General features: G+C 50.5%; 1 protein-coding gene across 1 annotated transcript in view; it reads left to right on the forward strand.

Annotated features, from left to right (window-relative positions):
• The first annotated feature begins 2,526 nt into the window (after nt 1-2,526).
• Cd9 (CD9 molecule) overlaps nt 2,527-16,088 on the forward strand; it is a 34,027-nt gene continuing 20,465 nt past the window's right edge. The window contains exon 1 of the mRNA XM_050164132.1: nt 2,527-2,701. Coding sequence (XP_050020089.1) covers nt 2,636-2,701 — 66 coding nt within the window. The 5' untranslated portion in view covers nt 2,527-2,635. The remainder of the gene's footprint in view (nt 2,702-16,088) is intronic.

The following is a 16,088-nucleotide window of genomic DNA, read 5'->3' on the forward strand; positions in this document are numbered from 1 at the left end:
GGAAGAAAGAAAGAGAGAAAGAAAGAGAGAGAGAGAGAGAGAGAGAGAGAGAGAGAGAAAGAAAGAAAGAAAGAAAGAAAAAACTCTGATTATATGTAATGGAGTTCTTAAGCTGTTCCACGGGTATAAATAATAATAGTGATGGCAATGGGGTGGGGAACGAAGGTGGGGACTACCTCCTTCAGCACTCACTGCTACCCAAAGTAGCTTCTGTTGCAGATGGAAATGATTGCTGAACCCCGCTCTCCCATGGCAGGAGGGGGTGCAAGGAGATAAAGCCTTTTCTTTAGACCTATTCTCCCAAAATGGATGGAATTCCCCTAGAAGAAGGAGGCGTTGTTTCTCTAGCCTATCCCCGTCCCTGGTTGTGACACACGTCCTAACGGAGCCATCCTCAGAGAGTTACTAAATCAGCAGAGCACTGTTGACATCCACCCCTCCTGGCAGGAGACTCAAGTTAGGCTCTGCCTCTCCTTCCTTGTCCTCCACCCAGCTCCCCACTGCGGATAGCTTCCCCCACCCCTGCCCCAACACAGACAGCTGCCATGTTTTTGTTTCTGTGCCTTCACACACAGCTCCCCCCCCACCCCTGGCTTCCACCATGCCCCCAAGCTTAGGGGGCTGTCGACTGACTTAGGGACATCCATGGAATTCCCCGTTAGGGTCTCTTACACCACGTATCCATGGATGGAGGTGACTTCGTGGTGTAGCACTTGGTAAGATGTAGTAAGACCTAAGGAAATTAAAAACAAATGAAACAGCCCTTAGAGGTATACCTGTCTCCAGCTCAGACCCCCCCCCCCCGCGCTCCCACCTAGTCTCCTGAGCCTCCGTCTGGAACCCCTGCAGTTCATCCACTCATCCTCAGGAGTTCTCTCCCTAAGACCATGGGCCCCCCCCCACCCGAGTCCCAGCTTTGCCAGGCTTTCCTAACTGTTACTCTCACTTTGGGATAGTTGGGATACTCATCCTAAAAATGGAAGCTCAAGGGTCTCTCCTCAGAGCTCTCAGAGACCCCTAAATTGAACACCCCACCCCACCCCGAGTCTCCTGCCCATCTCCCTCCCTCACTTCTCAGCTGCTTCGGAGAAGAAAGAGGAGAAAATCTGCTGCTTTCAGCTCCTGCCCCCAGTGAAGAACCTTACCAAAGCGGACTGTGAAAAAAAAATCGTTTTAAGCAGATCGATTAATGAAATCTGTCCACTGATAATAATGAAGAGGGAGCTGTCTGTGCTAACAGAGGCTGGTTTGGCTACCCGAAAAACTGTCTTTGTTTGGGTGTTTTGTTTTTGGAGACAGGCTCTCATGTAAGCCCAGATTGGCCTCCAATGCACTGGGTAACCCGGGTGAAATTTTAACTCACGTTCTTTTTGCTTCTTGGTATTTTCTGATGTTTCTGTAATGAGTATGGTTTGCTTTTGCCACAAAGAGCTCTAAGGGAACTTCCTGCGGGGTGAGGGAGAGAATACTGCAGAGGATGTTGAGAACAACCTCCTCGCTGGACTAGAAGAATCAAGAAAGAATTTAAAAAGCCATGGAGCAGGATGTGGTGGCCCACTAGCAATGCAGGCGCAGGAGGATTTGGGATTCAGGATAGCCTGAGCTACATAAGCAAATTCCAGGTCCGCAGGGCTGCACGGATAATGAGACCTTACCTCAGAAATAATGAAATTGCGGGGCATGCTGGCACACACCTATAATCCCACAGCAGAGGCAGGCAGGTCTCTATGAGTTTGAGGCCAGCCTGGTTTACATAGCCAGTTCCAAGCCAGACAGAACTATGAAGTAAGACTCTGTCTCAAACATAATAATAAGTTTAAACTTAAATAAAAGATAAAACACGATAGAATTTTCACAGGTAAAGGAGGCAGGGGCAGCCAGTCACGGATCACCTGCCGGCTGCGAGGTGGGACAGCGCAAGGGTGTGGCACCAGGTGGGGTAGAAAATGCGAGGAGTAAATTTCAACTGGACTAAGTTTGCTAATAAACAACTATTGTGAGCAAAGAGAAATGCTCAGATTGGCATCTGGAGCATTCTAGTGGCCACAGTGTTCAAATAAGTATGCTCAGTCCGGAAAGGTTTACAAGGAGCTGTTGGAGAGAAACCAAGGCAGGCAGACAGGGTCCGGCAGACTTGTCTTGGGAATCTGAAAAGGTCCTTTAGATTAGATGACCCTCGGGGGTCTTCCAACTTAAACTCTTAGGCGCCGCGCCCGGAATGAACCGGAAAGGCGAGGCCTACTTTTAACACCCGGGTAAAGGCAGCCAGGCCTGGAGGTCTGAAAAGACCCCCCTCCCAAGACGGTGGGAAGGAGGAAGTCGAAAGGAAAAGGATCTCTGGAACGAGACCCGAAAGAGCAGGGTGTACGGCGAGCTCCAGACAGCGGAGGAGCCGGAGCCCAAGGACCTGAATCTGGGTAGAGGATGAGACATGGGCGGGGCAGGTGGGCCGGGGGGCGGGGTCGGCATTCCTCGGCACATGCGCAGCGCAGCTGGCCGATCGCCGTAAGGAGTGGCACTTTTTAAAAGTGGAGCCGTAGTCCAGCCCCCAGCCTCAGCGTGTCTCAGTCCGTTGCCGCTTCCCTTCTGTCCCAGTCGTGCGTGCTTCTTGTCCCACGGAAGTCCAGCTTGCACCATGCCGGTCAAAGGAGGTAGCAAGTGCATCAAATACCTGCTCTTCGGATTTAACTTCATCTTCTGGGTGAGTGAGAGGCGACTGTCGCGCGCTCGTCTCCGAGGCCACCTGTTTTGGAGCTCGGGACGGCGTCCGGAGCCGTGGGTGTCCCGGCGGCCGGGAGCTCGGGGAGCTGGTACTGCGCGCGCCAGGCGAACTCCGGGCGAGAAGAGAAAGGCGCGGCGGCTGCCAGCTGGCCGCGGGCGGGACGGGCAGGTGGGCGGGAGAAGCCGGGGTCCTGGTGGCCCAGGCTGTGTACTCCTCTCCCGGGTCCCTCTGCCTCCGAGGATTTGAAATTGGGTCTGTGCCCGCTGTCACCCGGAGCACCCCCAATTGCTAGAGGGGAAGGTGGCGGGGAGGTGCGGAGCACCCCTTTTCGAGTAGCTCGAGGCCCTTTCTGGCCCGTGAGGCTCCTGGCGAGCAGGGCAGCGAGTGACTTCCACTTCGGTGGTCTCATATGTGGCAAAGAGGCTCCCACGAAGGGCTCCTGGCACCCTCACTCTGCAGAGGGAGTGGGTGGGGGAGTCCTCTGTACCTGGAGGACGGACTTTACATATTCCCGGTCTGGACTCTCGGTCCCGTGAGAACGTCCATTCCTCTCTCCAAGCTACCTGAAAGACTAGATTGTCTTGATTCTTTTTCAAGAGCGATAACTATCTTGGCTGGAGAGAACTCTGGGAGAGTTAGGGAGAGGAGGGAGGGGAAGGTGCCTACCGGCGCCTCTTGGTGGAATAAGTCGGGTGTTTCTGCATTTCCTGAGTAATGAGGTACTATGGGCTCGAAACCTTCCCGTCCTAGAAATGACCAGGCGGGGCCGCCAGTAATGGCCGTTCACCTGGAGAAGACGGGGGCGGGGGAGGTGGGAGGAACTAGTAGACACTCCCTAACCTCTCTGCATTTGAAAGTCTGGGGAAAACAGCTAGGGTGTCCGCTTTCTAAGGGACTGGAGCAAGGAAATACAACAACCATTGTGTCCTACTCCTGAGACGGCACAACCCCTACGCACAAATGGACAACATTTGATCCCAGGCAAGCAGAAAAGGGCTTGGCCAGGCAATCCCTGTGTCACACTCTCAAGAGAGATGACGTTTAGAAACTAGTTACGTGCCACCGGAGACTTTTAACCAAAAAAAAAAAAAAGTGCACTATTCCTTGGAGCAGCCGTCGGGATGTATGTTTGCCATCCTCCTCCAGCTGGCCGGTGTAAGGTTTACTACTTTCCGGGGCTGCTGCGTGGAAGTGTTCTGCACCCTGGGAGGTAGCGCTGGGTTTCTAGGAGTCACCACACCCATACAACTTAAAGAGGATGTCAGATTCCCTCCCGGTGTTTCCCCAGCTCGGCAGACAAACAGGCAAGCCAGCTCTGAGGCTTGGCTTGAGCCTCTCATCTGCTTAAGCACCACAGAACAAAGTCTAAAGACAGCTGGCCCCACCCAACCCCGCCCTGTCCTTTGGGGAGTTTTCCTCACCCTACCCTAGCCATCCCTTCCCTGCCCGTCTGTTGGTTAGTCCCCAGATGCCTGCCTAGATGGGGTGAAACTTTGGGGCTAGGGGGAACCACACAGTGCCACAGCATGTCTGCATCCCCCATCTGCACCCATGGCATATGCAAGGGGCTAAGGGGAGGTGCCCATGGCCAACCTATGTCTACTCAGTCTGTTGCCTGCTGGTCCGCAATCTGTCCAGCTTGTCTCCTGCCTGCCACTCCGTTCTGTTCCTACCCAGAGCTCCCTGCCCGCGCTAGACGCTGCTGGTTGACTATTGAAACAGAACACTCTCACTTTGGAAGGACTTGGTTTTAGGGTTGGGAAGGGCTTAGAGATTGTGCACCAACTTGTAGATGACAGCCTTCCTGTTCACAGTGGGAAAAACAGAGTGCCAGGGGCAGTGACTTGCCCAAGATGGCAAGCTGAGCTAGTACTTACCATTTAGGGGGTGGGCAATTTCCTAAGTTATTATTGTTACCTGTCCCACTCTGGGGTCCAATAGGGACAAAGCCTCCCCCCCCCCCTTCAGTCTCTGTGTAAAGTGTTTTACAGTCTGCAAAGGCCTCCCATAGCCCCAGGATATAGCAGGAGAAGGAAGTGGTCCATGAAAGGTTCAGTGGCTACTCAGGGTCAAGTGACGGTATATTATCACATGAGGCACCCAGCTGGGTTTGGCTTTTGGGTGGGAGTAGAGGGTAGGATGAAGTTCCTCAAAATATCTTCATGACAGGCTATGATCTCAGGGGACCACTGGGATTACTATGATGTCACCTGTCACCGCCTCCCTCTCTTGAGACCAGTGATTTATGAATGTGGAACCTGATGTGGGGTTTGCAAAGCAGGGGCCACCTTTGTGTGCCGAGGATCCTGAGGGGATGGGAATCCAAAGAGAAGCCAGCCTTAGTTACATGGGACAGTGGAGCAGAGGGAAGATGTGAAAAGGAAACCTTTTCTCTTGTCTAGGCCTGACTACGTCCCCTGTGGTTGCTCCTTGACAGCTGAGCCTTCCCAGCCTGCCCTCTTGACGCTGGGCGTCTCATGCCCACAACCACGCCAGCGTCGGTCTGTTTTTCCAATATCTTCAGGGCCAAACCTCCCCAGCCTATTTTGGTTGTTCCTGAATTTCCCTCAGACCTCATGTCTATCCCTTCACTCCCCCCCCAAAAAAAAGAAGAGAAAAATTAATGAGAAAGGATCAAGAAGGAAAACATCTTTCTAATAACTGAATGGCAGGTGGTAGGGTATTTCAGGCTACAATATAGTGACTAGCCTTGGGCCAGGCCAGGAATGTGACCTTTTCCATAAATTTTTTGTTTGGGGTCTTGCTAGGCAGCCAGACTGGCCTTGCTTGATGGTCTTATCTCTGTCTGATCTTTCCTCACCCTCCCTATCCCCCAGCGTGCGTAGTGAGGACTTCCATCCTCCTAGGCTAGGAAGGGACAGATGAACCCTACTAAGAGAGTCATGCCCTGCTTCTGTCCCCTCTTTCTGCCCCTGCCCCATCCCAAAGGATGGAAATAGCAGAGCAGTTATCCTCTTCCTCCAGAGATGGCCTTACCTTCGTGGGAGCTGCTTAGACCTAGGCAGAGAGTTGGATGGGGCTCAGAGCCTGGCTGAGAGCAGCTTTGTCTCCAGATTACTTTGAAATTACAGGCAGCTCACTTTTCTGATCCACACTACTTTCACCCTCAAAATTCATGAGTTGATGCAAATGATCTCAATGATCCATTCAAGTTCTGGCTGCAGAACAACCTCCCGCCACACACACCACCTCCGCCACACACACCACCTCCGCCACACACACCACCTCCGCCACACACACCACCTCCGCCACACACACCACCTCCGCCACACACACCACCTCCGCCACACACACCACCTCCGCCACACACACCACCTCCGCCACACACACCACCTCCGCCACACACACCACCTCCGCCACACACACCACCTCCGGTTGGATTTGACCTTGACCTGTGAACAAACAGCTCCTGGGGCTTTCCCTCACCCTAGGTGGGGTCTCCTTATCTTCAGGCTCAGTTGTGTGTGTTCCTCTGCCTTGGCCTTTTGTGGTCAAGACCGTACTGGTCAGAGCACGGCCCTGGAGTCAGCATCTTCCTCCCCTGAGTGCTGCTGCGAGCTCATCAGAGACCTAGTGGTCCGTGCAGGTCAGCGTCCACCTGTAGCTATTATATCATGCTTCACTAGTAGATCCCTAGTTAAGTGTTGATGTTTAAACCACAGATTAGAACACACTCCCACGCGGCCTTCCGTCTTGTCCACCTCTCCCTGCCGTCTGAGCCAGCCTCGTTCTCCAAAGCAAAACACTGACTCCATTTTGTGTGTTGCCACATATCTGACTCAGGGAGGAAGGGACACCCACACTCCTGGAAATAAAGGTGCAGAGCCTGGAGGGGCTTCTAAGGCATCTGGGTTGGAGTCGGGGCAAACTCTGGAGAGGTGGGTGGCTGTGATGAGAGCCCCTCCTCACACAGCTTGCTGCTTCTCAGAAGTTGTTTGACTTGGATGTTGGGCTGAACTGTTGCATAAAATGGCTTCCCACAGAGCGCCTGGGCTAGAGTAACACTGCCCTGCTTGTGCTGGAGCTGGCAGGTTGGGGAGCGGGTGAGCTGAGGCCAAGTGTCTGCACCAGGAGGGATGGAAAATGGGACCTGGCCCCCGCCTGCATCTTTGGTTTCTCCCTCACCCCGGCCATAGTTACCGACGACCAAGATCAGGCATCCGGATCTCTGGGTGGCGGCGAGAATTGGATTCATGTGCACACACTCACACTCGCTCTCACACACACCCACACCCACACTCCTCTCTCACAGACTCTGCCCCTGTTTTCAAAGTGCCAGTGGCAACATTCCAGAGCTTGCTATGGATCCAGAGAAGCCCTGGCTGCTGGCTGCCAGTTACTGGTTACTTCCCAAATTTGGACGGGCTTTGCTATGCAGCCTTATAGGAGTGCATCTGGAGTGGCTGGTCAGTGCTTGCTCCCCTAAATGAGACTTCCCCGGCTTCTGCATTCATGAGTTGCCATTCTCAGCCATCCCTTCGGGAAGTGTGGTGGACGTGAACCTTTAATCTTATACATAGGCCTGTGTATCCGGGGGTGGTTCTGTCTGGTTCCTGCTTCAGTTCATTTTTTCTGAGGAGATGTGGCCTCAGATTGGTCACCGCACAGTTTGGGACCTAAAAATATCTTGGATTTACAAAAACAAACAAATCAAACAAACTACCACCTTTTCTTTGGTAACACATGGAGGTAGATAGATGTCTTTTGCCTGGGTATTTCTGGCTGGGGGACAGGGCAGAAGCTTGGCTCTCAGGGTCCTGGTGGCTTTGCACACTGTTGCTGTCTTAAGTGTTCTGGATAAACCTGTGAGGCACTGAGGAGAGAAATGGAATTGTAACCTCTGAGTTCCTCTCTGTCCCGGTTGAATCAGAGGAACTTTAATAGGATCTGCCAACTTTTTTATTCTTTTGTTCTTGATGCTGGGGACTGAACCCACAGCCTCGGGTAGGGCATGGGAGGCAAGCACTCTACCCTTGAGCTGCAGCCCCCAAGCCCTCAAAGTTTTGGGTTTTGTTTCTACTCTCCTGTGAAAGCCTTGCAGAAATATATTTTACTTATTACACACAAAGAGTAACAACCTCCCCGAGTCGAAGACTGGAAAATCTCCCTGGCCCTGAACTGTTGTAAAACCGCGGGTGAGGGACAGACTGGCCATCAGACAGGGCTTACATGGGAAGGAAGTTTACTGGGGAAAGGAGCGGGGTGTCCTAACATGAACTACCACCAGAAGAAATATATTTCAACTAAAGAAATTCTGGATTCGTTAAAAAAAAAAAAGGGGGGCCAGTCTTAGTATTTTTTGTATGTTTTTGTGCTTTGGAGGTCCGACTCTACGTCACCTGGCTACTCCATTCTCTGGAAAAAGTCAGGCTGGTCCAGGGACATTTTCATTTTCCGTCGAGTGGTTGGCATGCAGCTGTGGAAAGCAACATCCTGTCCCCAGATGAGACCATTCTATAAAAATTATATCCATCCGGGTAATTTCCTACCCTGTCCACGCTAGAAAATACTTAGTCATGGATTAATGGGGGTGTTGTTTGGGGGTTTGTTGTTTTGGTTTCTGTGGAGGATTTTTTTTGGGGTTTTGATTTGTGAGACAGGGTCTCTGTAGTCCAGTCTGGACTGGAACTCAGAGGTAGATAGATCCGCCTGCCTCTACCTCCCAAGTGCTGGGATTAAAGGCGTGGGCCAACACCACTCCCGGCTAAGTTTTAATAAGTATTATATGTATGCTATTGTAGACTTGGAGGTCATAACCTTTTTAGGGAATCCCATGAAATTAGTGGGAATTTCTTCCAAGGGGAAAAACACTATTCATGGTCGGTTTATGATTCCCCCCCTTTTATTGTCCCGGAGGCACGTGAACCTCAGATCATGGGTGGCCCCTGTATTGGTTTGTTTTCCTTGGTTTCCAGGTAACCTCCTGGATCCCATGTTTTTGACACAAGTGACTTCCTAGGATGAATGGGGGAATAATAGAGGGTATTTAAAAGTGTAAATGAATAAGTAAGAAAAAAACCTGAAATAACTAGGTCAATGCCATCTTGTCCTGACTCCATTTGGGATTCGCTCAGACAGTTCCCAGCTCTCTCCCCCATCCCCACAACAGTCAATCTGCCTTGGCAACACATTCGAGATTTCCATGACTTTGACAATGGTCCAGATGTGTTAACCAAAATAATTGGCAAGTTATATCTAAAATACCTATTTGCTCTGCTGTGAATGAACATTTCAAGATTACTCTGCCCAAACCGGGCAGTGGTGGCGCAAGCCTTAATCTCAGCACTCAGGAGGCAGAGGCAGGCGGATCTCGGTGAGTTCGAGACCAGCCTGGTCTACAAGAGCTAGTTCCAGGACAGGCTCCAAAGCTACAGAGAAACCCTGTTCTCGAAAAACCAAACAAACAAAGATTACTCTGCCTATCATAGAGCTTTGGTGTGTCTTTGGGGGGGGTGCCTTTTTAAATGCGAAATCCTTGAGCTTGGGCACCAGGAGGCTTTCCAGAGAGAGGCTCAGTCCTGCTCTTGGTCTGGACGTCAGTGAAAAGGATTTACAGCTTTGAATAGTCTCAATCAGCATGGTTGTCAATAACAGTTTCATGTGGATCACTAGAAAAACAAAACAAAAAAAAATAAACAAAAGTTCCCGGCTGGTGCTGTGGGGGCCTTAGAGATGGCACAGTGGTTAGGAGCACCTGCTGCTCTGGCAGGGAACTGAAGTTTGGCTCCCAGCACACAACCATCGATACCTTTGCTTCTTAGGGATCCCCTACCTCCTGATCTCTGAGGGCACCGCGTGTTTTTAAAACTTTTTTCGAGCCAGAGTTTCTTTGTGGAACAGCCCTGACTGTCCTGTAATTCGCTCTGTAGACCAGGCTGTCTTCAAATTCACAAAGATCCACCTGCCTCTGCGTCCCAAGTACTAGGATTAAAGGTGTGCGCCACCACCGCCCAGCTTCTTTTTAAAACTTTTAAAGACTGAGGTGTGGTGTGCAGGAGTCCCCACTATCAAAAAGAAGAGAGGAAGAATGGAACCCTGAACTCCGGGGACACCCCAGGGCAGGCTGGGCTGGGGTGTCATCTCCCTGCCCGTCTTCACTGACTCTCCGCATGGTCATTACTGAAAGAATGGTTGACACTCACTTTCCATCTAACCCACGCAAGGAATTCAGCTTCATAAGCTTCTAGGCAGGTTTTGCTCGTTGGTGATTCCTCTTCCTACTCCATGGAGCTTGGGAGACCCGACCCAGCCTTATCTCCTCCTCTCCTCTGGGGACTTTGAGACAGGCAGTCTTTTTGGACAGGGGTAGGGGTTGAGTCTGCAGAAAGGCAACAAACCACCTGGTTGAGTGACAGGAACAGACAAAACAGTCTAGATTGGAAGCTGCCCCTTGTTAATTGGATTCTAAGGAAGCTTCCGTGGATTGGGAGCTGATGACTTGGAGAAGTAACAACAGCCTGGGTGCTACACAGGATTGACACTGTGCAGAGGGACAGAAATGGCCTTCACAGATGACCCGATGCCCATCGGGGCTCCTTTGAACACTGCTCACACCCGGAGAAGCTCAGTGGCTGACTCCCACTGACACCCCACTTCCAGACAGCTTCTCAGCATCAGAAGGCAGCCCCTGTTCACTCACACAGACCCCAGTTTGAACCGCCAGTATATCCAGATCAGAAACAACACGGCCCTATGTGGCTCACTGGAGCTGTCCTAGACTTGGGCTAAAAATACCAGAAAGTAAATTGAACCATTTTATTAAAGTCAAACAGATTTCTGCAGTACTCTATGTCGCTCGGATTATAATTGGTCTTAATAATAAAAACCCAGAGTCAGATATTAGGGGGTGAAAGCTGAAAAATCAGAGAAGCAGAGCAGCCACTAGAGAGTTCTTAAGTCTACGCAGTCCTCAGACCGAAGGGGGCAAGATCCTGTCTCCACGGAAATGCCTGCCCTTGCCACATAATCTTCCCTTCTCTTCCACCTACAGAGAGTCTATAGTATGATGGATTAATTAAAGCCGAATGAAAAGATCGGCAAAGCCGTGAATAGTGAGCTCACCAGTGGGAAGCTTTTCCAGTGCCTGGAGGTGTAGGTATTGGAGTGTGTGTCACTTCTAAGTGAGCACTGGGCAGAGGGCTAGTAGCTTGCACGCACACCACGTGTTCGCACCCCAGCTCTGATGGGTGTTTTCAGTCTGAGGAACCACCACTGCTAGTCCTAGGGAGGAAGGTGGCTTCCTGCTGCCCCTTTACAGTTTGGGTACCACCACCTTTATGATGCTGCCAGTGGCTGAGACTGACTAGGTAACCCAGGCTAACCCAAAATGCTCTGTGTAGACAATACTGGCCTCAAACTCGCAATAGTCCTCGTGCCTCCCCAAAATTGGAATTATGGATACCTCTACACCTGGCAACACTCAAATGTTAAAGATCTCCTTTCCCAGACTGGGACACTCTTGGATAATCTATCTGCTTTCTGCTAATCAAATTCTGACCCTTTGTCTAAGGCACATAACCTTGAAGTGACCCAGAAAACTCGTTGCAAGCAGAAATTAGATTATACCAGTGCTGGGGTTGGCGAGCCCATGGTCCTTTGTAATAGGAAGCTGACATCACCCTCCTGCCGCAGTTACCTCTCAGACCCCATGGTATGTCTTTAGAGCTGGTACCATTCATCGCTGCCGGGGGCAGGCAGAGGCTCCAGGCTGGATCTCAGAAGCCAGTTTTCAAGACCTTAGGCTACTGACCGGCCTGGCAGCCCTGACCCATGGAGGCTGCGGGCAGTGGGCAACTGCAGCGGTGGAAAGCTAAGCTAAGAAGTGGCACCCAGTCACTCAGGGCTCTGCTCTCCAGAGTCCTGCTTATGTGGAGTGGAGCAAGGATTTGGACAAAGCGAGGAGGCCAGCAGCCAAGGGAAGGAAGCCCAGGCCCTGCTAAGGCTCTTCTTCATTGGTAGCCGACTGAGGAAGGCCAGGCTCAGGAGCTGTCAAGTCAGACAGGACAGTTCTGGGACTGGGAATGTAACTTCAGAGTCCCTGGGTTCGGTTCCCACAGTGGGGGTGGAAGAGATGCATCTTGACAGAATGACTTCGAGTCAAGTTCAATACATTATGTGTGGTATCATCTCAGAGAAGCAACTGAACTTCTAGGCCCCAGTGTTCTCGTATCAGAACGAGGGAGACGGAGTCTAGGGATAGAACTCTTTCAATAAAATGCTTGCCTAGCATGTGTGAAACCCTGGTTTCACTCCCCAGTCCCACATAAACAGATCCTTGCAGCCTCAGCCTGAGATCTCAGCATCTAGGAAGTGGTGGCTGGAGGATCTATGGTTCAAGGTCTTCCTCGACTACTTAGTGAGGCTAGCCTGGGTTGTAGGAGACCCTGCTACACACACAAACACACACACACACACACACACACACACACACACACACACACACAGGAGAAAGTCCGTGTTATCTAACAGAAGGCCAGGCCGACTGGGCAAACTATTCAAATGAATTGATTGCCTAGGGGTAGGGTGTAGGTGTGAGGGCGGATTGTGTACTCTTGTCATCGAAAATTAAGAGACTTAAAACTTGAAGGAAGGGCCAGCCTGGTCTACAAGTGCTAGTTCCAGGACAGGCTCCAAAGCTACAGAGAAACCCTGTCTTGAAAAACCAAAAAAAAAAAAAAAAAAAAAAAAAAATGAAGGAAGGGATTGTACAAAGGGTCAAGACCTGGGGGGATATGTAAGGCACAGAATCTGGAAAACCTGTCTGCCTTAGCACTCATGTCGTGATGGGAGAGGAGATTCGGCCAAGCAGTGCTGTGAATGCCATTGTCCAACACTGCCGCACACATGCGCCGTGCAATTGAGAACTCTAAGAGAAGGGTCACCTCCCACGTCTCAGGTCATCTGTGCCCGGCCATCTTCACTTCTGTGGATGGGTGAGAGCTGCTGGCCCACACAGTCAAATGTGGGGAAACGGGAGTGTGGGCATCTAACCACTCCCTGGACACGGTAGTGAGGTGTGTGCACTGGAGAAAACAAATGTGTGGTGCTCTGGAATCTGAAGCAAAACATTCCACACACACACACACACACACACACACACACGTCACATGATTTTGGTTAAGATCAAAATGCCTGCTTTCAGCAGAACGGGGATTATTTATGAGCTGGCTGTGGGGATGCTGTGTGTCTGGCAAGCAGGCAGTGGAAACTTCAACGGAGATGTCTCGATCCGAAAGAGGTTAGCCTGGGCCTCAAGCATGCAAGGCCAGACTCGGCGGCTGAGCAACAGCCCCAGCCCAAGAGCTCTGGTTTTTAAATAATTCTGACTCTGCCTATGCAAGGGGGATTTCATAATTCCTGAACTTGTCCAGACCAAGTTGCCTCGCTATTAGGGTGATACCCTGAGAAAGCGTTGATGTGACCCTAGATTCTCTCCCACACCCTAGAGAGTAAAGCCCCACACACCCTTTCTACCAAGAATGTGATTTCTCTCTCATGGCCTGTGTCATGCAAGTGACAAAGAGAGCCGCACAGCTGAGTCACCCTGAACATGCTGTGATGTGGGCAAGTTGTTTCACCTCTCCGAGCCTGTTTCCTCATCTCTGACTGACTGATTCTGACTGTGGAAGCCACCTAGAGTGCTAGAACCCTAAGATAGAGCTCCGGTCAGGGCAGCATGCAGACCAAACTGCATTCTCAGACTGCCAGCCACACAGAACAACCTGAGGAGTCAAGGAAGCAAGTGGCTTTTTTAACTTGTATATTTTTACAATTGGATTTTTTTTAAATGTTAAGTTATATGAATATTATAATTTTTTTCAAAATTCAGGATACAAAATAGAAGTTGCTTTCTTTTTTTTAAATATTTATTTATTTATTTATTTCTTATGTATACAATATTCTGTCTACATGTATGCTTGCAGGCCAGAAGAGGGCACCAGACCTCATTACAGATGGTTGTGAGCCACCATGTGGTTGCTGGGACTTGAACTCAGGACCTTTGGAAGAGCAGGCAATGCTCTTAACCACTGAGCCATCTCTCCAGCTCCCAGAAGTTGCTTTCTTAAGGGCCTGGCTTCTTATGGGTAGCTGGGATTGTTGTTGTTGTTCCTGCACAGTGCCCATGATGCTACAAAAAAAATCAAAGGGATCTGGGCCAGGTGTCACATGCCTGAAGTAGGATAAAGAGTTCAGGGTTCACCAAGTGATGATGGTGAAAGCCTTTAATGCCAGCACTCTGGAGGCAGAGACAGGCAGATCTCTGTGAGTTTCAGTCCAGTCGGGCCTAAAAAACAAGTTTCAGGACAGCCAGCTGTTACACAGAGAAACCTGTCTCAAAAAAGAAAGCAGTTCAAGGTTCTTGTCTTAAGGCTAGTGAGGGCCACATGAAAAACTGCCTCAAAGAAAAAAAAAGAGCAAAATGCACCCCTTAATCCCAGCACTTTGGAGGCAGAGGCAGGCTGATCTCTGTGAGTTCGAGGCCAGCCTGGTCTACAGAACGAGTGCCAGTACAGGCTTCAAAGCTACACAGAGAAACTCCACCTCAAAAAAACAATAACAACCAAAAAACAAGAGCAAAAGTTAAACAAGGGTCGTTTATGAGCCAGAGTAATTATTGAGGGAGTTGGTTTGTTAAAAACACAGGCTTCTTTGAGAAGTGGCAAATTAGTGGCTTAGCCTCATGTTCCCCATCTACGTAACAGAGGCAGTGATGCAGCGTTCAGTGCGAAGCTGTTGTCCCTTTCCTGGCTCACAGAAAGAACCCAATGTCTGTAAGAGCCTTAATGTCAGCAGCCCCTGAAGTCACAGCACCGCCTAGCTTTCTCTAAATGTTTTGTGGCACAGAGCAGACCCCAAACATTTCCTCTCCCCGGGTCTCCCTCCTCCAGCTGTGGAGGTGGCTCCAAGGGCGGCTCAGAGCTGGACCAGACCCCCAGCCCCCTGCCAGGACTCGTGTCACAGAATTCACCTTCCCGTCTACACTTGGCTGTCCCCCAGTTTGAGGAGCGTGGCGAAGTTAACCCCATAGTCAGGGCTCACCTCAGGAAGTTTACCTTGGATTTTCATTCCCAATAGTTCAGCATGGAGGTACATACCTAGAATCCCAGCACTTGAGATGCACAGGCAGAGTTCCGGGTCATCCTCAGCTACAGAGCAAGTTAGAAACCAGCCTGGGCTACATGAGACCCTGCCTCAAAACAACAGAAAGAATGAAAGGCGGAGCGGGTGAAAGAAACAGTCTTACTTTACCCCAAACCAAGTCTAAGACCTCAGCCCCTCCCCCTCCAGTTCATCCCCCCCCCACACACACACACACACACTTCCCCAAGGACAGGACTGAATTCTCTTAGCTAGAACCTTATGGACAATAAAGACCACCCACCACCACCACCCCAAAAAGTAATAAAACAGATCCTAGAGCAACGGTTCTCAGCCTTCCTAATGCTTCGAGCCTTTAATACAGTTCCTCATGCTGTGGTGACCACCCACCAAAAAATTATTTTTGTTGCTACTTCATAACTGTAGTTTTTCTATTGTGTTTATTTGTTTGTTTGTTTGTTTTGGGTTTTTGAAACGACAATGTTTCTCTGTGTGTATACTGTCCTGGAACTCCCTCTGTAGACCAGGTGGAACTCACAGAGATCTGCCTGCCTCTTCCTCCCCGGATGCTGAGATTAAAGGCTTGTGCCGTCACTGCTCGGCGAATATTGCTACTCTTATGAATTGTAATATAAATATCTGTGTTTTCCAATGGTCTTTAATCAATCCCTGTGGAAAGAGTCAGTCAGCGCCCCCAGGGGTCTCAACCCACGAGTTGAGAGCCACTATCCTAGAGGGTGTCAAACCAGCGTCGCCACTGCTTCTGTGTAGACAGCAGGGACAGAAAACCAGGGGCACCTGTATGGCTGTCCCTGAAACATATTTACCAAGGACCGCCTCTTCTCCAGCCCTCAGCAGAGGAGACAACTGTGAGCCTGAGAAAAGAGCTGGCCTCTGCCCTCCCTCCCCAGGCGGCTGACATCATAAGCAAGCAGAAAAATCCTTATCACTAAGGTTTAAGCTAGAGTATTTTTCTAAGTCCAACCTGTCCAGGCCACCCATCCCACCTGGACAATTCTTAGGAATGGGTTTTTCATCTCTACAACCCTGGTTCAACTTGAGCCCTTCCTGTTCCGACTATGTGGTTCTGAGTGAGTTCCTTAACATCTCTGAGGCTCCCTGGTCATGTATAGAAGACGGGTGCTAGCAGAGTAAATCACATCCCACCGTGCGTGGCGCGCGTGGGTGCTCGGTTGCTATTGTGCCATTGTCTATGTCAGTGCTAAAGCTGGAGCCTACAACCCGA

The sequence above is a fragment of the Alexandromys fortis genome, unplaced genomic scaffold (genome assembly GCF_014885135.2).
Source record: "Alexandromys fortis isolate MF-2015 unplaced genomic scaffold, M_Fortis_MF-2015_v1.1 scaffold_150, whole genome shotgun sequence".
Taxonomy (NCBI): Eukaryota; Metazoa; Chordata; class Mammalia; order Rodentia; family Cricetidae; genus Alexandromys; species Alexandromys fortis.